The following is a 21,804-nucleotide window of genomic DNA, read 5'->3' on the forward strand; positions in this document are numbered from 1 at the left end:
TATGGTCTATAAACTGGAAAAATTGAGTTGGCTTTCCTTAAAACTATAGTTCCAGAAAAGTTAAGGTATGTATTCCTAACTTAAAACACTATGGTCTATAAACTGAAAAAAACTGAGTTGGCTTTACTTAAAACAACAAAGTTGAAAACATGAAAAGTCTAATGAGTCAAACAAAAATAAGTTTAGTTGACAGTACTTAAAAAGATGATGAAAATAGTTACCTCATTTTTTTTTTGTAGACCCAGCACAATTTTTTTTACAGTGTTCTACTTTAAATAATGACACTAGTAATGGGGACCCAATCTAGAGATGGGAATGCTAGAAGATCTTAACCTCCACTAAAGTTGCTACATGATTGGCCAGTAAAAATTTTACTTGATAATAAGAGAGAGATTGTGGATATGAGTACCAATCATGCATACCAAAACAAAGGTTTTGTGATAATAATTTACAAAACATTAGAAATGAAAAAGAGGACTTCTTCCTGCCCAGGGCTACGGCCTGGGTGGATGGTGTGTATACAGCTCTTGGCTGCTAGGTCTGAGGCCTATCCATGAGGCTGCCGGCTGCTAGACCTAACCGAGGCCTATCCGGGTGTTCAAGTTTATGCAGAGGAAAGCTGGCCAAAGATCTGTGGGCTCATCCTGACAAAAGGCCAGAGATATTTAATTGAACCACAGAACCTGGCAGAGGGAATGGATGTTGTATATGAGGAAGAAGAAAACCCCAAAGCCTGTGCATTGACAGATGGACATTGGGAGGGATCTGTGTTGGCTTAGGAGGTGTTAACTACTCCGAATCAGGAATAAATAGACCATCTTCTGAATATACAAAAGTTTTTAGAACTGGTTATAGTTGCTGATATATCAATGTATCATAAATATGGCAATATTAACCAATCCATGAAAGACAAAGTATTTGCAATGGTTAATATCATGAATGCGGATTACAAGATATTAAACATTTCTGTGGTTCTTGTTGGGCTTGAGATCTGGGATACTAAGAATCAGATTGAATTAAACGCTACAACTGGGGCTACTTTGAGGAAGTTTTCTACATGGAGAAAGGAAAAGTTATTGCCTAGAATAGCACATGACAATGCTCAACTTATCACGAATACGGACTTTGAGGGTCCTACAGTTGGACTGGGAAATGTCGGGTCTATGTGCAGTGAAGAATATTCTGCAGGAATTGACCAGGATCACAGCAGTTCACCAGTTTGTGTTGCATCCACTTAAGTCCACGAGGTTGGCCACAACCTGGGAATGCAGCATGATAACAACAACTGCTCATGTTCCACAGAGTCTTGCATCATTTCACCATTTCTCAGCTCTCCGGCCCCTTCTAAGTTTAGTCAATGCAGCATAAACCAGTTTAAGAAGTATCTCCTGAATCTGTCGTTCAAGTGTCTGATGATTAAACCCAAAATAGGAAGGTTTATTTCCCCACCATTCTGCGGCAACAACTTAATCGAGAATGGAGAGCAGTGTGACTGTGGAGCTGAACAGGAATATACCAATCCTTGCTGTGATGCCTCCACATGTAAACTGAAAGCAGAAGCTGTATGTACAGATGGGGAATGCTGTGAGAAATGTCAGTTTAAGAAAGCGGGAAGCATGTGCCAACACAGCCTTAATGAGTGTGACCTTCCAGACACATGTGATGGGAAATCTAATCGCTACCTCAATTTGTTCAAAAAAGATGGCACCTCTTGTATGGATGGCCAAGGGTATTGTCTACATGGAAAATGTGCAACATTGAAAAACCAGTGCATTGACCTGTGGGGTTCAGATGCTCTTGTAGGTGCTGATCGCTGCTTTGCCTTAAACTTTAAAGGCGTAATATATGGACACTGTACTCAGTCAGGGGACAAATATCTACCATGTTCTCTTCAGGATATAAAATGTGGTGTTCTCTTCTGCTCTGGTGGAAACGACTCTCCTAATATCAATGCCACCACAGCTAAAGCTGGTGCTTGCAAGGCAGTCTTGCACCCATCTGGAATGGTACAGAATGGAGCAAAGTGTGAAGAGGAGAAGGTCTGCTACAAGGGAGCATGCACAAGCAAAGAAGTATATGAGTCCCTGGCCTTTAATGCTGAGTGCCCTGGTCAGGTCATGTGTAACCAGGTGGGACTGTGTTATTGTCAAGAAGAGCAACCCAGTCCCAAATGTGCTATTTCTGGTGTCTAGAAAAGTTAGAAAAATGTGATGCCCAATAAACTGGCGACAACTCCATGGAGCTTTACAGATGTGCTGAAAACTGGAAAAAAATAATGAAAATCTCATGAAACAAACACAGAATATTTCCTTTTCCCTTGAATCCCCCCCACTTCTCTCTACACTAGCTTTTTTAATGTCTTTTCTATCTCCTGATGACTATTATACTATAAGCAGTTTTTTCTTTGCACATCGGCGTTAAACACTGAATACTGTTAAATTGTACTGCATAGAAATAATCAGTTGGCGTCTACAGACTGTGAATGTATTAGAGGTATGAGCAATTCTGACTGCACCCCTCACTTCCTCTATATGTAGCTGATTGTTACTGTTTGCCTGTACTCTTCCCTCAATCATCAGCTTCAGCTGTATTCTACCATATGTTGTTCATGACTATACTTATTACATTCAATTTAAATGATTGCAACAAAAAAAACAAACAAACAAAAAAAAAAGAAATGAAAAAGAATGTATGAATATGGATGTTCCATGACACGGATCTTGCTTGTCATGTATTTGAACCAAAGTTAAGCCATGGTGCTATAAGCCAGTGTTTGTGATTTTACTATTAACTGTATGATGTCAGCAGATTGTGTGGGTGGAGGATATATCAGTTTGGGTGTTGTACTACACAGGATGAGAAATCCAAGACAAGTTTATCTAATGATAGGAGTTTTGAGCTTTGGCATTGATCCCAGCACTCTCTTCTCTTGGCACTAGTTAAAAACTCTCACCGAGCGCTGTACAGCTTGAGCATATTTGTCCAATGTTGTGAGATTTCTGCTCATTGTTCCTAATATATGCCATGGAAACACCTTCTGTAAACAGTTCCATAATACAGAAGGCACTTGGTTCATTCCAAAAAATCTACTGCATACACACAAATTAAAAACACCCCAGCTGTACCTTCTGCAGCATATGATGATTATTTTTCAAATAGTAGCTAAAGGGTCTGAGAGAAGTAATTTTATAATGATAGCTACAAGCAGTGTTTTATATTAAGAAGGTTATCGTAATGTCAACACAACCTTTTAGATTAAATTGTAAACTCCACTTATTGCCCAAATGTCTGTCTCTTTTCTACTGAGAAAATAAAGTTAAATGTTCTAAACCTGACCAGCATTACATCATGTTGGGGGCATGCTCCAAAAGCAGCGGGCTGTGTGCAAGATCATACGTTGAACCCCTATTGTTGAAGCTGTAGTGTGCCACAGAACAAATTGGGTGTGGTTTTGAGCTGAATATCGGGTGTGGCTTAAAGAGGTACATCATAAGATTATGGGTTATCTGTTTAGGGGTCAGTAATAAGAATATCAGAGGTCAGAATATCAGAGGTAGTAGCTAACACAGCGCTCAGAGGTGATGCAGAAAAGTAAGAAGTGATGCAGAGTTCAAGGGTCAGTATCAACAATTGCAGAGTTCAGAGATCAGTAGTAAGTGACACAGACTTCAGTGGTCGGTAGTATATCATGCAGACTGCAGGGGTCAGTAGCAAGTAACGCAGAGTTTAGGGGGTCAGTAATAGATAACATAGAGTTCAGGGGTCAGTAATAGGTAACATAGAGTTCAGGGGTTAATAGAAAGTGATTCAGAGGTCAGTAGGAAGTAATGTAGAGTTCTGCAGTATTTGACAGAGTTCAAGGGTTAGTGTGCCACAGTAAGTGAGTAGAGTTGAGGGGCCAGTAAGAAGTAATGCAGAGTCCAGAAGTCAGAAGTAAATGACTCTTTGTCTCTCAGTACTTCTAGACAGCTGAGTTCAGCACAGCTTACCACCATTTTCCTTCTCCCTGGACCCATCTTGGTGCTCTCTGTCTGCACCGCTCTCTTACTACTTTCACTGGGTCAGGATAAAGTAGCCATAAAGTCCAGGGGCCAATCCAGGGGCCAATCACAGTCCTGCTACCTACACAGGATGGGTTACTGCTGCAGCTGTGAGTGACAAGTACAGCTGCAGCTCAGACAAAGAACCAAGGAACCTAAGGACATATGCTCACAGTTGGTGTTATGAAGTGTGTGAAAGAACAACCCCAACTAGGGCCCATGTGTCTGGCACACATTGCACCTATGAAGGAAATGCCAGGCATTAAAAACAGATTCTTTTATAATATGAAAGTAGTAATCCTGCCAAAAACATGAAAAAACTTTCAAGCACGTAATGTCCTTGAACAGCTTGTAGAGCTAATCTTTGGTTCCATTATTGACCACCATAAAATTTGCTTATTTCCCCTAAAGTCTAAGATTCCCATTCTCGGAGACTGCTGTTGCTTCTCTAGGGAGTTTCATATGCAGACCCTTAAAACATTTGCCCCACCTGACGTTAATAAAGACCAGATTCAAAATTTGCCTCATTCAGTCTCCCTTTGAAATTGATATCTATGGACTGGTTTGTTTCAAGAAGTTAAATGCCATAAGTTGCTGCATCCTAGCCAGAAGGCTCTGGAATTGCCTGCTATATTTCGCACTAGTGGTTTAATATTATTCTTGTTTCAGGTTCAATTTATAGCCCAACTCCAGTTTCATCAGCTTCTCCACCCCAAGTCCACCACCCTTCACCTCCCCTACCTGTGTTAAAAAAAATGTTTAGGGGATACTCATCCTTTCCATGTTCCAGCACTGTTCTCACCTTCTCCTTTGCCACCCACTTACAGGTTGAATGACATCCTGCATCTGGGGAAGGGGGTAGGGACTCTGGAGTTGAGTTTTTAAAATAAACCTTTCAAAAGACATGTGTGAAGGCTGCTATTGTTGACCTATCATGAGAATGCTATTGCCTGGCAGTCATGCTGAATCTTTTACTTCAATATCTTCAGGCAATGATCTCAACAACTATAGAGAACGTATGACCCTCTCGATCTGCATAATTGTCCCAGATTAGTGATTAAAGTCTAGAAGCCAATGGGTCAGTATAATAGCCAACCAAATTGCATTTCCAAAAAGGATGTGTAAAATGGCAATAATTGCATTTTCTCACGACTAATTAGGTTTAATAAAGTTGTTGAAGGAGATAGTCATGTTCAATTTAGATTATGTTATTTGCAGGAAAAGATAACAAGTATTTTTGATGGCATAGGTGGTAATTATTTCTAGAATTAGTCAGTTTATTATTTACACTTAGTCAAGCAGATCATGTCTTGGCAATAAATAGTTACTATGTTTTTCTTAACATAACATGTCATAAATTGCTTATTATGGGCTTGCGTCCACCCACCGTCAAATGATGGTGGGGCGGTGTGGCTCTCGTTCTGGGACGATGTCATATGATGGCGTCCCAGAACGGCCGCTCTCGCACACCCGCAGGGGCATGCAGCGTGGTGAACGTGGCCGCTAGGACACGGCGCGAACCCGATCTCTGAAAAAAGCCGCGTCTGCGGCTCTTTAACCATGTGTTCAATCGCAGCCTTTCACATGTAAACAAGGAAGTGACGGTAATCGGCGCTCCTCGCCTCACACTGACGGAGTGTGAGGAGAGGAGAGCTGATCATTGGCATCTCCTCACAGAGGACAGCTAGGAATGTATAATACTGTACAATATTGTAAAATAGTGTCACAAATCAGTGCCCACCATTGCCCACCAATGCCAGCTATCAGTGCCCATCAGTGGCAGCAATCAGTGCCCACCACTGCCCACAAGTGCCAAAATCAGTGCCCATTAGCGATGCCAGTCAGTGCTGGCTATCAGTGCCGCCTATCAGTGCTGCCCATCACTGCTGTCAAACAATGTCCATCCGTGTCGCCCATCAGTGCCACCCAACAACGCCCATCAGTACCACCTATCAGTGCCCACCAGTGCCGCCTATCAGTGCCCACCAGTGCCGCCTATCAGTGCCTATCAGTGCCCATCAGTGCCGCCTAACAGATCTCATCAATGCCACATATCAGTGCTCATAAGTGCGGCATATTAGTGCCTCCTCCTCAGTGCCGCCTCATCAATGCCCACCAGTTCAGCCTATCAGTGCCCATCAGTGCTGCCTCATCAGCGCACATCAGTGGAGTAAAAAAATTAGTTAGTTACAAAATTTACTGACAGAAAAAAAGTAAAAAACTTTTTTTTTTTTTTAATTTTTGGTCTTTTTAAAAAAAATAAAAAATAAAAAACCCAGCAGTGATGAAATACCACCAAAATAAAGCTCTATTTGTGTGAAGAAAATAGGAAGGTGGTGTAAGTGCCCGGTAGGCAAGTGGTTAAAGTAATGCATGTTATAAAATCATGAAGAACACTGAAAGGAGAACAAAGGATCTGCATTGGATCGGTGTGCAGTTTCTATACAGAAAATATCTTGTTTATCCATTGACCAGTAGTGTGTAAGAACAGGTGTTTCCAAAATGTGGGAAAGGAAATATGTACAGGACATAACTGTCAGCTTATCATAAGTTGTTACAACTGCATCCTAGTGTGATAATGCACAGGGACATAATTGGGTAATAAGTGGTATTTATTTACAAGGACAAAAACTAGTGGATTTTCCAACATATACTGCATTTGCAGTCTTCAGAACCTCTTTGCCATGACTGCACATTAAAAGAACTTTACAGCTTATAATGCATGCATGAGCACTATGAAAACATTTTAGGGAAAGTGTAATTAGACAAACATGTAACATACAATTGCCAGATAACAAGTACAGTCCCCTAGTTACAAATGTAGCGGGGACACATTTTTGATGTAACTTAATGTTAATGTTATATCTTATCATCTGGCGCCATCTAGCGGCCAAAGTGCAAAAGGACTGAATCTTTATTTTCTTTTCACTTTTCAAGTTGACCTGGAAGGATTTTGTTTGTTTATATCTGGACATTAACTTAACCCACCCACAATGCACAGTGACTCCCATGATCCTTGGGGAGCAGGACTGCATTGTGGGAAGATTATAAAAGGGCTGGGAGTGGTCATTTTAGCTCTCTTGGAGACGCATGGCCAGCCTAGGAGGATCTGTGTGAGGTCCCCAGCCCAGTGCCGCCTACCCTGTGCGGAGCAGAACAGCAGCCAGTGATCCTGCCTTAGATCACAGCATGCTGGAGCAGCAGAGTGATCATCCAGAGACCCTTGAAGGAGGTAACCGAGGGCTCCCAGTCGTCTGTGAGCAGTCTTTGATCCAGCCTTACATCACAGCGTGCTGGAGCAGCAGTGTGATCGATCCAGAGACCCTTGAAGGAGGTAACCGAGGACTCCTGGTCGTCTGTGAAGTAGTACAGCGTGGCGGTGTGGCCATAGCGAATGAACTAAGATACTCCGGAGGAAGAACCCTGCACATCAGAGCGGAGTCTCCTGACAGCATTGTCCTGGTTGGGTGACAGGGCTGAGGCCCACAAGTTTCTTGACCCACTTTCATACATCAGTTTACACCAGACAGAGTTGCTGGGACCCGTAGTCCCACAAGCAAAGTCAAGAGGATTCAACACTAACTCACTGCATCAAAGTTAGTTATAGCTCTGCTGCATCAGGACTTTGCTTTATATATCAGGTTACTTTGTTAAGGAATCATTAACCCTTGGATTACTATATTACCTTGTTGCTAGCAGAAGAAAAGAAGATAAAGAAGGACTGTTCAGTAACACATAAGGCCTTGGGTTATTTTACTATAGCAGGGGATGTGATGGTACAGGAGGGAGCTCCCTAGTGTTGTATTATACTAAATCAAGTCAACATTTGATTTAGTATAGCTTTAAGCGCGCAGGAAATAGGACAGTGCTTACAGTGAGATACACTCACTCTGACGGTATCCTATTTGCTTTGTAATACCTCTCATATATTATTCCAGACATTATACATCTGTAATATACCTTTGTAATATAAAGTTTAGTTGTCTGTCAGACTATGTTGGTCTGACAGTACAACCATTGTAGTTTAACCCTTCTAATACAACTACAGTAAATATGATTATTATTTAAGTACAACTGTGTGAGTGTTGTTTTACTCTTCATCACCAGCCAAGAGGAGGGTAAGGTAACTACAAACAGGTATATTATATTGAGTATTGTGGATTTGCCTTTAAGACTTTGGCTTGACTGCACACTATCACACCACAGCTGTGTCAGGGGGACTGAGATATTCCAGGGGGTATAAAGCAGAGTACAGGCCCAAATAAATCAGCAGCTCCTTCGGAGGTCAGTGCTACACAAACATCCACTTACAAACGGAGGGAGACAACAGGAAGTGATAGGAAATCTACCCCTAGGAAGGGAAATTCACTTCTGTAAGGGTTATTATGGAAAAAAAGGTGTCTCCACTGATGCTTTATCACCAAGGCTTATTTCCACATCAACCCAAAATTTTCAAAATCCAATTGTCATTGGGACAGAAAGTGAGGTAAAATCTTCTGAACGGGACATAGACAGCAAAACAAACTTTACAGGGGTGATAACCCTTCCCTATGCTATCCAAAAGGCTTAAAAATTTTTTTTTTTTCTTGGCTGGAGCTACACTTAAATAATGTACCTGTTCCGACCTACAAACAGATTCAACTTAAGAACAAACCTACATACCCATCTTGTTTGTAACCCGAGGAACGCCTGTACAGTACAGTGATAGGCAAACATTATGTAAATATTTCTACCTGGAAAGCAGTGGATTAAACAGTTTTCCTGTGGAGCATTTTTTTTCATTTTTCGCACATATGATAAAATCTGCGTTTTTGGCTAGAAAATTATTTAAGACCACTGAATATTACATATTTTCTGAAAGCGTGGGCCCTGTAGAAACAAAAGATGCAAAAGCTGCAATTTTTTATGTTCCCTGGCATTTGCGCAACTGTATATCCAATCTATATTTTCAGGAAAAATTCAACAATATTAATTTTAGTGCACAAAAACACAATTTAATCCCAAATTATTTTTGGCATTAAATAGAGGATGAGATTGTGTTTAGTAAATTGATATTAAATAGGTGAAATCTTAAAGCTGTGTAGCACCTCAAAATGGGTAAAATTATAATACCCAAAATCATAGGGGCAAGGCGCAGACATCATGGCTCTTTCCTGAGTGGCTCTGTCACGAGTGATGCGCAGTTTCACCGACGCAGTTTAACGAAAGCAGGATAACTAAAGCTGCATGAACAACAGGAACTCTGCTCCACTCTGCAAGACGACAAGCAAACCACCTTTGAAATTTATTTTATATTAGGTTAGTTTCCCACTCTCTATCCACTAACATGCTCCTTATTCTCTTCCTTCTCACATTGGTGTCTTCTATCCTCAAATTATCTTTACTTTACCCCTCCTCTCTTCCCTGCAGCATGCACATATCACCCTCACTCCTACCCTCTCCCTACTATGGCACCCATCATCTCCTGCAGTTGCTGCACCCACATGCTGACATAAACACCAGGGCCACTAGACACGTGCGCTCATGCACATCCCACTCCCACCTTGCCTTCCTCACCCTCCTCCTTCTCCTAGTCTCAGGTGACATTTCTCCTAATCCTGGTCCGCCATTTTCCAAATGCAAGCCACATATCCAATACCCCTCCCCCTCTGGCAACCACCGCAATCCACTCAGTTTAATTTCTATCCCCCTGCTTCCTCAAAGCAGCCCACCAATCTCATGTGCCCTTTGGAACGCCCGCTCCATCTGTAACAAGCTAACATCTGTACATGACCTCTTCATCTCTCATGGCTTGAACATACTCGCCATAACAGAAACCTGGCTTCAAAATTTTGACTCAGCTTCTCCTGCTGCCCTCTCCCATGGTGGTCTCCATTGGACTCACTCCTCCAGACCCAACAGACAGAAAGGAGGTGGAGTTGGCTTCCTTCTGTCCCCACAAAGCACCTTCCAAGTCCTTCCTGTCCCTCCCTCTCTATCCCTCTCTTCTTTCGAGATGCACTGTATTCGTCTGTTTTCTCCCATTTCTCTGAGGATTGCAGCAATTTATAGGCCTCCAGGACCGGTATTGCGCTTTCTTGATGACTTTGCTGCCTGGCTACCCTACTTTCTCTCCTCTGAAATACCCACCATTATTCTTAGTGACTTTAACATTCCTGTCAATGTTAACAGCCCGACTACAGCTAAACTTCTCAACTTAACCTCATCTTTTGACCTAACCCAATGGACACATACTTCCACTCACTCCAATGGTAATACCCTTGACCTTGTATTCTCCCATCTCTGCAACCCTGGCAACCTCACCAACACCCCCTTTCCTCTATCTGATCACAACCTCATTACTTTCACTGTATCTTTGCCTCCAACCACCCATCCCTCCAAGCAGCAAACAATTACTTGTAGAAACCTTCGCCACTTTAACCCTTCTCTTCTCTATTCTGCTACTGACCACCTATATGACATAATCTCTCCCCTGTCCTGTCCTGACCTGGCCACTTCTGTCTACAACAGTTCACCCCCATCATCACTAGATGCACTTGCTCCTCTAACCACATGCAGAATTAGGCCCCGACCGTTACAACCCTGGCAAACTGACAACACTAGAAAACTCAAGAGACATTGCCGTGCTCTTGAACGACTGTGGCGTAAAACCAAATGCCTGCAAGACTTCACCCTATATAAATCTGCCCTTCTAAAATACAATTCATGCCTCCATGCTGCCAAACAAGCCTACTTTGTCTCTCTTATTAATTCCTTGTCATCCAGTCCCCGTCGGCTCTTCTCAACCTTTAACTCTCTGCTTCGTCCACCACCCCCTCTACCCACTAACTCACTCACTGCCCAAGAGATTGCCAATCACTTCAAAGACAAGATCGATGCAATTCGTGAGGACATCTCCACTGTGCGTACATCTTCCCCACCCATCATACCTTGCCCAGCAGCACATTCAACACTCTCCTCTTTTGAATTGGCTACTACGGAAGAGGTTACAAAAATTTTCTCAGATGCCCACCTAACCAATTGTCCCTTGGATCCTGTTCCCTTACAACTACTACGGTCACCCTCTTCTTCTATCCTATGCTCCCTCACCCACATCTTCAATCTCTCCCTTTCTAGTGGCATTTTCCCCTCCCCTCTAAAACATGCGCAGATCACTCCCATTCTTAAAAAGCCCTCACTGGACCCTACCGACCTGAACAACTTAAGACCCATCTCATTACTCCCATTCACCTCTAAACTTCTAGAACGCTTAGTCTACAACCGTCTTAGCTCCTACCTCAATGAAAATAACCTTCTTGACCCCTTACAGTCTGGCTTTCGCTCGCAACACTCCACGGAAACTACCTTACTAAAACTCACTAACGATTTACTAACTGCTAAAACCAACAGCCAGTACTCCATACTCCTACTACTTGACCTCTCTGCGGCCTTTGATACTGTTGACCACCTGCTCCTTCTCTATAAACTACATTCCCTTGGCCTCCAAGATTCTGCTCTATCCTGGTTCTCTGGCTATTTATCACAGCGCTCCTTCAGTGTCACCTACAACTCTGTCTCCTCCTCTCCATTGCCCCTTTCTGTGGGGGTCCCCCAAGGCTCGGTTCTTGGACCCCTTCTCTTCTCTATCTACACCTCCTCCCTTGGTCACTTAATAACTGCCCACGGCTTCCAATACCACTTATACGCTGATGACACCCAAATCTATCTGTCTACTCCTCACCTCACTCCTTCAGTCTCCTCTCGCATTACTAACTTACTAACTGACATATCAGCATGGATGTCGCACCACTTCCTTAAACTAAATCTCTCTAAAACTGAGCTATTAATATTCCCCTCCGCCCGTGCCCCCCTCCATGACTTTTCCATCAAAATCAACAATGTAACCATCAGTCCCTCCCCTCACGCCAGGGTACTAGGTGTAATCCTAGACTCTGACTTGTCATTTCAGCCTCAAATCCAATCGCTGTCAAAAGTTTGTAGAATTTACCTCCGTAACATCTCTAAAATTCGCCCTTTTTTAACAAATGAAACCACCAAGCTCCTCATTCACTCCCTTGTTATCTCTCGCCTTGACTATTGCAACTCCCTTCTCATTGGCCTACCTCTCCATAGGCTATCCCCTCTTCAGTCTATCATGAATGCTGCTGCCAGACTTATCCACCTTACCAACCGCTCAGTGTCTGCCAACCCTCTACTTCAATCCCTACACTGGCTCCCAATCACCCAGCGAATTAAATTCAAAATTCTAACCACAACATACAAAGCCATTCACAACTCTGCCCCAAGCTACATCACTAATCTTGTCTCCAAATAACACCCAAATCGACCTCTCCGCTCTTCTCAAGACCTCCTGCTTTCAAGCTCTCTCATCTCCTCCTCCCATGCTCGTCTCCAGGATTTCTCCAGAGCCTCTCCCATCCTCTGGAACTCGCTACCTCCATCTATCCGGCTATCCCCTACTCTTGCTACCTTCAGGCAATCCCTGAAAACTCATCTCTTCAGGAAAGCCTATCATGTCTCCAACTAATCTCCTACCACTTCCACCAGCTCATTCCCCACAGTTACAACCTTTTGTACCACCTGCCCCACCCTATTAGATTGTAAGCTCTTCTGAGCAGGGCCCTCTTAATCCTATTGTATTGTATTGTATTATAACTGTATTGTCTCCCTTTTATATTGTAAAGCGCTGCGTAAACTGTTGGCGCTATATAAATCCTGAATAATAATAATAATAATAATAAATAGACAAATGCTTTAGATGCCTTACAGCTCATTTTTAAAGAGCTATATGTATAAATGTAGCGCCTGCATTTTTGCCTACTAATGTAATACAATGATATATACCCCATCTGTTTTTTACAGACATCAGATATGCACACCAGCCCCTGATGAAGCGAGGAAAGCTCGCGAAACGCGTCGGATTAGAGATGTATCACGTATATCTGTATCATTTGTGATATTACAATATTATGGCTATGTTTAGAGGATCATATGTCATGTTGCTGTTTTTATGAATCTGTTACCATGCTCATGTCCTGTGTTGGATGATGCTGTTACTATTTAAAAAAAACTTTCTTACTTACATATTTGTTCACCTTTTGATCATCATGAACACCTCATTTTAAAGTCCCAGGGGCGACCTTCGTTTCTCTGCTGTGTAAATAGGGATGGAGGCGTTTCATGTTAGGGGGCAGTCTTCAGACTTTCTTTTCTAATTTAACCCAGGTGGAAGGCACCTTAATGCCCTTGTCTATCGCTGCGCCCAGATCTTGTTGGTCAACACTGTTTTATCATAGATCCATAACAGACATGTTTGTTTATTTAAAACCTCCTCACTTCCAGACCTGGCTCCTTTGTACTTTCCCCTGCATTGGGTCCGGTGGTTTGTTATCCTCTGGGAGCTGCGATGCACAAATGGGGAGTTTTTTTCTCCCCTGCTGTCTCCATCTCTCTGCTTCCCCAGATGGGTGGAGCCACCAGTGCATCGGCGTCATGTTCTGCACCCACCGGGAGACTTCCGAATCCCGGTGAGTCATGCAGGCGGTGGGCGGGATCGCGATTGCGTGCCGCCGTGTTGGCGGGCACATGGCGGTTCCTCCCCTCTACCGCCAGATGCATGACGTTAGGGGCAGAGGCTACGGCGGACGTACGGGTATTTAGGCAGGGGGTTTTTGGCATGGCAAACCTTCTTTCCACTGCTCCCTTCAATACATAGGCGAGAGGTTCAACCACACTGGTAGGCATTTTTGATACATTTCTTATACCCATATACTTCGTTTTACCAGTATATTCACTCATTTTTATGCACACTCTGTGGTTTCATATCCACATCCTATACACATTCTTTTCATCTCTCCCTTTCTCTTGGTTTGTTTTGTTATACTCCAACCTGACTTGTTTTTTCCTCTCACTTTACTTTGTTGCACTTTTTCATTCCTTCACTTCCTTATATTTTTTTCTCACTTATTTTCCACTTTTCTCTCTTTTTTTTCATACCATCTCCCCCCATGCTCTGCAGGACATTTTATGATACCTTGCACCAGTACACACATTTTAGACCCTTATTTTACTCCTATCCTGGCTACCTCAGACCTTGTTGTAGGATACTTCTCAATACTGTGTACCATGTACATTACCTTACATTTTCAGGACATTGATACTTTTCAATATTGTGTACCGTGTACATTACCTCATACTTCTAGGACATTGATATTTTAGCTACCCCAGTTTTACATACATACTTATATATTCCATAGCTACTCCAGTTTTACACACATACTTATACTCATATATTCCATACAGTGAGTACGCCCTGCAAGATCCATGGGCGAAGTTTGGGTTCACACCTCCTTTTTCAAATCTTTGCCATGCCTGCCTCGCATCTGGCCTCGGTCCTCCTTGCTGTAGTCCCTGTCCCTTCAACTCCCGGGGGAGATCCCCCCGCCGACCCTTGTTCGAGATCAGCCTCTGAAGCCAATCGTTTGACAAGTAAGTATGGGATGATCGGTTCAGGCCTCATGCTCTTGTCCAATCATAACCTATACTCTAATATATACCCCATCTGTTTTTTACAGACATCAGATATGCACATCAGCCCCTGATGAAGCAAGGAAAGTTCGCGAAACGCGTCGGGTTAGAGATGTATCATGTATATGTGTATCATTTGTGATATTACAATATTATGGCTATGTTTAGAGGATCATTATGTCATGTTGCTGTTTTTATGAATCTGTTACCCATGCTCATGTCCTGTGTTGGATGATGCTGTTACTATTTAAATAAACTTTCTTACTTACATATTTGTTCACCTTTTGATCATCATAAACACCTCATTTTAAAGTCCCAGGGGCAACCTTCGTTTCTCTGCTATGTAAATAGGGATGCAGGCGTTTCATGTTAGGGGGCAGTCTTCAGACATTCTTTTCTACTAATGTAATACAATGATAGTCTATGAACAGTATCATAATTTGGTATGTGGTGCCATCTAGTGTTTAAATTGGTGAATGGACTTAATTTTATTTTACTCTTTCAAGAATGTGAGAAAATATGACAGGATGTGACTGTTTATTTACTTTTCACATTAACCTATCTACCCAGAATGCTGAGTGATTTTACCCAGCAACACTCAGTACTGAAATGCATCCTGGGTAGGATATAAAAGGGCACACGGCGGCCATCTTAGCTCTCTTCTGGACGCATGGCCTGCCTGCAAGGATCCGTGAGGAGGTGTTCCACAGAGTTGCGACCTACATTGTGCGGAGCGGAGCAGCCAGCGATCCTGCCTTACATCACAGCATGCTGGAGCAGCAGTGTGATAGTTCCAGAGACCCTTGAAGGAGGCAACCAAGGACTCTCGGTTGTCTGTGAGATGGAATAGCGTGACGGTGTGGCCGCGGCGAACGAACTGAGATACTGTGGAGTGGAGATATCCATCTACCTGGACCCAGTGTGGTGAGAGGGCTGTTGCCCAAAGTTTTCCTAATGCACTTTTACATACCTGAATCTGTAACACAGTGTGCTGGGACCTGTAGTCCTACACAAGAGAATTGAAGGAACTAGAGACTGAGTTCAAATAGGCCTCAAGCCTACCCTTCACTGCACTATTAGCACTGTGTTACACAACGTTAATTGCATCGGAGACAGTTACAGGTTACTACACCCCAAGAATAATCTTCAGCATCTACTTTATCTAACCCCTGGTTTATTTAACCACTGGATTACAATTCATAAATAGCTAGCAGAAGACAGAAGACAAAGAAAAGACTGCCTCTTTCAGTACAAGGCCTTGCATTCTATTTCTGGTTAATAGAGAGTTTACACTCTAAAGCAGGGGGAGCTCCCTAGGGATTGCATTTGTGCTTTATCTATTAACATTGTCTTATTGTGTTACAAGGGCGCACTGGAAGTGGGAAGGTGCCCAGAATTAATTTATTTCCCATTCTGGCATTAGTCCCACTTGGAGACGCACTTCCAAAGACCACTTAATATAACTTTATGTGTACCAATTATTGTGTGTACTTATCGGTAGACATGTGCAGGATGAAAAAATTTGTTTAGTTTCGATTCGTTATTTAACTAAATTCGTTAAGTTAAATTCGTTGCATTCATTACATTCGTCTTCGGGATTTATTTAGTTTCGTATCCAAATTCGAAAGATTCGCCCGTATTCGAAAAAAACGATCAAATTCCAAAAAATTCTACCGCATTCGAAAAAAAAAACAATCAAATTCGAAAAAATTCTACCACATTCAAAAAAAATTTACCGAATTTGAAAAAGTAAACTATATATAACCATTTTGCGAAATTCGAAATTCGTATAGAATGAAAGTGAATTTGAATAAAATAGAAAATAATAGAAAAGAATAGCATAGAAAAACAATAGAACAGAATAGAAAAAAATATAATATATTCTATTCTAATCTTTTCTATTCGAATTCATTCTGTGCCAAATTCCAATTTCGAAGGATGGTTATTTATAATATATATATATATATATATATATATATATATATATATATATATATATATATATATATATATATATATATATATAAAATATTGTTTTCTATTCTGTTCTATTGTTTTTTCTATTGTAGTCTTTTCTATTAGAATTTGATTTCATTCTATTTCTATATAACCATTTTCCGAAATTCGAATTTCGTATAGAATGAATTCACATTCAAATAGAAAAGATTAGAATAAAATAGAAAAAAATGGAAAAGAATAGCATAGAATATAAATATAAAAATAAAAACAATAGACCAGCATAGAAAAAATATTATATATACATCTTCCAAAATTCGAATTTCGTATAGTATGAATTTGAATTCAAATAGAAAAGATTAGAATAGAAAATAATAGAAAAACAATGGAACAGAATAGAAAAATTATAATATATATATATATATATATATATATATATATATATATATATATATATATATATATATATATATATATATTATATCCAATCTTTTCTATTCCAATTTGATTTCAGTCTACATGAAATTCAAATTTCGGAAGATGTTTTATATATATATATATATATATATATATATATATAATATATATTTTACTGTAGCAAGCCTCGCACTACCACACTATATATATATATATATATATATATATATATATATATATATATATACACAGTGGGGACGGAAAGTATTCAGACCCCCTTAAATTTTTCACTCTTTGTTATATTGAGGCAATTTGCTAAAATCATTTAAGTTCATTTTTTTCCTCATTAATGTACACATAGCACCCCATATTGACAGAAAAACACAGAATTGTTGACATTTTTGCAGATTTATTAAAAAAGAAAAACTGAAATATCACATGGTCCTCCTAAGTATTCAGACCCTTTGCTGTGACACTCATATATTTAACTCAGGTGCTGTCCATTTCTTCTGATCATCCATGAGATGGTTCTATACCTTCATTTGAGTCCAGCTGTGTTTGATTATACTGATTGGACTTGATTAGGAAAGCCACACACCTGTCTATATAAGACCCTACAGCTCATAGTGCATGTCAGAGCAAATGAGAATCATGAGGTCAAAGGAACTCCATGAAGAGCTCAGAGACAGAATTGTGGCAAGGCACAGATCTGGCCAAGGTTACAAAAAAATTTCTGCTGCACTTAAGGTTTCTAAGAGCACAGTGGCCTCCATAATCCTTAAATGGAAGACGTTTGGGATGACCAGAACTCTTCCTAGAGCTGGCTGTCCAGCCAAACTGAGCTATCGGGGAGAAGAGCCTTCGTGAGAGGTAAAAAAAGAACCCAAAGATCACTGTGGCTGAGCTCCAGAGATGCAGTTGGGAGATGGGAGAAAGTTGTAGAAAGTCAACCATCACTGCAGCCCTCTGCCAGTCGGGGCTTTATGGCAGAGTGGCCTGACGGAAGCCTCTCCTCAGTGCAAGACACATGAAAGCCCACATGGAGTTTGCTAAAAAAACACCTGAAGGACTCCAAGATGGTGATAAATAAGATTCTCTGGTCTGATGAGACCAAGACAGAACTCTTTAGCCTTAATTCTAAGCGATATGTGTGGAGAAAACCAGGCACTGCTCATCACCTGTCCAATACAGTCCCAACAGTGAAGCATGGTGGTGGCAGCATCATGCTGTGGGGGTGTTTTTCAGCTGCAGGGATAGGACGACTGGTTGCAATCGAGGGAAAGATGAATGCGGCCAAGTACAGGGATATCCCGGACGAAAACCTTCTCCAGAATGCTCAGGACCTCAGACTGGGCTGAAGGTTTACCTTCCAACAAGACAATGACCCTAAGCACACAGCTAAAATAACGAAGGAGTGGCTTCACAACAACTCCGTGACTGTTCTTGAATGGCCCAGTCAGAGCCCTGACTTAAACCTAATTGAGCATCTCTGGAGAGACCTAAAGATGGCTGTCCACCAACGTTTACCATCCAACCTGACAGAACTGGAGAGGATCTGCAAGGAGGAATGGCAGAGGATCCCCAAATGCAGGTGTGAAAAACTTGTTGCATCTTTCCCAAAAAGACTCATGGCTGTATTAGATCAAAAGGGTGCGTCTACTAAATACAGAGAAAAGGGTCTGAATACTTAGGACCATGTGATATTTCAGTTTTTCTTTTTTAATAAATCTACAAAAATGTCAACAATTCTGTGTTTTTCTGTCAATATAGGGTGTTGTGTGTATATTAATGAGGAAAAAAATGAACTTAATTGGTTTAAGCAAATGGCTGCAATATAACAAAGAGTGAAAAATTTAAGGGGGTCTGAATACTTTCCGTCCCCACTGTATATATATATATATATATATATATATATATATATATATATATATATATATATATAAAACATCTTTCAAAATTCGAATTTCATATAGACTGAAATCAAATTTGAATAGAAAAGATTAGAAAAGAGTAGAAAATTATGGAAAATATTGCATAGAAAAACAATAGAACAGAAAAGAAAAATATTTTATTCTGTTCTATTGTTTTTCTAGTCTATTATTTTCTATTACTTTCTATTCTAATCTTTTCTATTCAAATTCAAATTCATTCTATACGAAATTCGAACTTCAGAAGCCATGTTCCAAAATTCGAAGTTCGTATAGAATGAATTCGAATTTGAATAGAAAAGACTCAATTTCATTCTCCACCTGCTCTGAGACATACAATAAATAGCAGCTAGACTTAAAATCAGTTTACTGTATCAGATCAGACAGCAATTGTGATTGCTTGCCAGCGGTTACAGCATATCATTTGGTATGGTGTGATCCCTCGCGCTAAATTGAGTAAGTAGGTTGTGTAGATATTTCAATAATGGACTAAACATATATATGTGCAAAATAATGCAAATGAGCGGTGATGATGTCTCTATGGATAGCAGCAAAATCTAAAGTGTTCACTTTCACTCAACATAAATATAATATAAAATGATTTCGCGCTATAAAAATCTATCACCTCCAAGTAAAGTGCATATAATAATTCCAAATTCCTAAACGTGCAATATCTAAAAGTGCTCCATAGTGCAATAATTCATCAAAGTGCTATGTGCATCAAATACAAAATCGATGAAAATTAATAAAAAGTTCATATTGTGCATCAATATTTAAAGTCTATGTTGTGCTGTTCCACTGGGGTCATTTTGATAAGGGTGAAAAGTGAAAATGATCTTGAGTTTTGTGATCCGGTGACACCGGGCTCTCTAGACTCTCACCTTGAATAAAGTTATTAAGGGCATCAAAACCAGGTTCTCTGTTCTTTGTAGTATAATGGTGTAGAAATGGGACTTCTCTGGTGCTGTAGCGATCCCTCTGCTTAACAGTACCTGTGAGATGTAGGAACAAAGGGGGTTGCCCACCTGGGCTCCACCAGTCCGGTGGTATAAAAAGGAAGGGGAGAGAGAAAAGATGCCTCCAATGGTGTAGTAAGTTTGAAACGAGTGGCTATTTATTAAAAAATGAAGTGGTCTCTTACATATAAACAAGTTAAAAACAGCATTTGAGGTAAAAGAGTTGAGGAGCGGCGTTTGAGACGCCTCCTTACTAGTTTCCGGTTTCGTCTGTGCTCGGCCACGCCCTACGCGTTACGTCACCGCCCGTGACTTCAACTGGGGATTATACAGCATATCGTTACTGCTTACTGACTGGTTGCTAGAGGTTACAGCACACATTACGGCTCACTGATTAGTTGCTAGAGGTTACAGCAAATGATTTCTGCTTGTTAATTGGTTGCTAGAGATTACTGTACAGTAATACTGCTCACTGATTGGTTGCTAGAGGTTACAGCATATCATCTCCTCACTGCAGGGGAGCATGATATACACATGAATTCCGCCTTTATTTACATATCAATGCCGCTGCCCGCAGCTATTTACTTAGTAATGCTGCCACTATTTACATATGAATGCCAGTTATTTACATGTAAACACAGGGTCTGCAGGTGAGTCATCTGTACACAACAATAGGGCAGATCTGGGCAGCATTAGTACCAGCACTTCACACTGAGATATCAGGACACAGCACATGACTAAAACTTCAAGGGACAAGGGAATTTAAACTGGGATAGTTGGCAAGTATGAGGCAGCTGCTTTGGACCCCACAACAATGACAGTGTCCAGGGCAGCTGCCCCTTTTGCCCTGCCTTAAAGATGGCCCTGAAAATGCAGATCCTAAAGCAATAAAGCCTTTAATATAGATCCAATAAAACAAACAAGGTATTGCACACACATTTGGATGAATAAAAGTGATCATATCAATACAAGATAAAGGAACCAGGTGTAGCTGCATGGTCCTCTGTGTCTCCAGCAAGCCTCCTCTCACACATTTGGACAATTAGACTGTGATTTGGAGTTCCAAGCGTTCTAGGTAATTCCCTACCAGACATCCACTGTATTAAACAAAAGATATACAGTATCAATGTGATAACAGCTACCATGCAAGTCCAAATTTATATATATTATATGTTTTGTTTTTAAAGATAAGTACATTGGAACGGAGATATTTGACATTGAGGTTTCATATGTATAGAGTACCAGAACAATCTAATCTAAAAAACTGAATAAATTCCCATCATTACAGCAAGTCCAAAGTATTATGTATGTTTTAAAATGAAGGTTTAATCTATAACTATACCAGGGTTATAAAACATCATAAAGCCTAACTCTGTCAAGCTAAAGTTAAACCTGCATGTACTTCTGGCTGGCAGGGAGAATATAATAACTCTAAATTGTATTAAAACAAATTGGCTACAGATTAAAATAGTTATACTTTTTGTGACTGGTTTCAGTCGGGAGCAGCGGTGTATCCACAAGGGGTAAGGGGCGCAGGGGCACCACCCCCCTACTCTCTATGTGCCCACCCCTAATTTAAATGTAGGGCGCCGGACGCATAGAGTTCTATGGTTTTTTTTTTGGGAAGCACATGAATAGAGCCGAAGGGTCTATTTGGCTTCAAAAAGGGTGGGCTCGGGACTCAGAGCATTGCACCCTAAGCCCATCCACTTGTCAACATTCGCTATTGTCTTCCTCCTCCTCCCAGCCAATCAGTAAAGGAAGCGGGTCCTGAGACTGGATTGACTGGGAGGAGAAGCAACTGAATAGGCCGGGTGGAGAAGCCGTGGAAGCCCCCGGAGCTGCCCCGGGACCTGCATGGGGTAAGTACGGGGGTTGGCTTGCGAGCGGGGCGGGCTAGTGGGGATGGCGGGGGTGGGCGAGGTGTTTGTTTTCTACTCCCCCCCAAAAAATCGAGCTCCAGCTGCCACTCGTCCAGGA

At 41.2% G+C, this 21,804-nt stretch overlaps 1 protein-coding gene across 1 annotated transcript; it reads left to right on the forward strand.

The window, feature by feature from the left end:
- The first annotated feature begins 902 nt into the window (after positions 1-902).
- LOC141116537 (disintegrin and metalloproteinase domain-containing protein 28-like) lies at positions 903-2,192 on the forward strand. Its single transcript, XM_073608936.1, is given in 1 exon segment — positions 903-2,192. A coding segment is annotated over 1 exon segment (1,290 nt).
- The last annotated feature ends 19,612 nt before the right edge of the window (positions 2,193-21,804 follow it).

This window comes from Aquarana catesbeiana, linkage group LG13 (assembly GCF_042186555.1).
Source record: "Aquarana catesbeiana isolate 2022-GZ linkage group LG13, ASM4218655v1, whole genome shotgun sequence".
Taxonomy (NCBI): domain Eukaryota; kingdom Metazoa; phylum Chordata; class Amphibia; order Anura; family Ranidae; genus Aquarana; species Aquarana catesbeiana.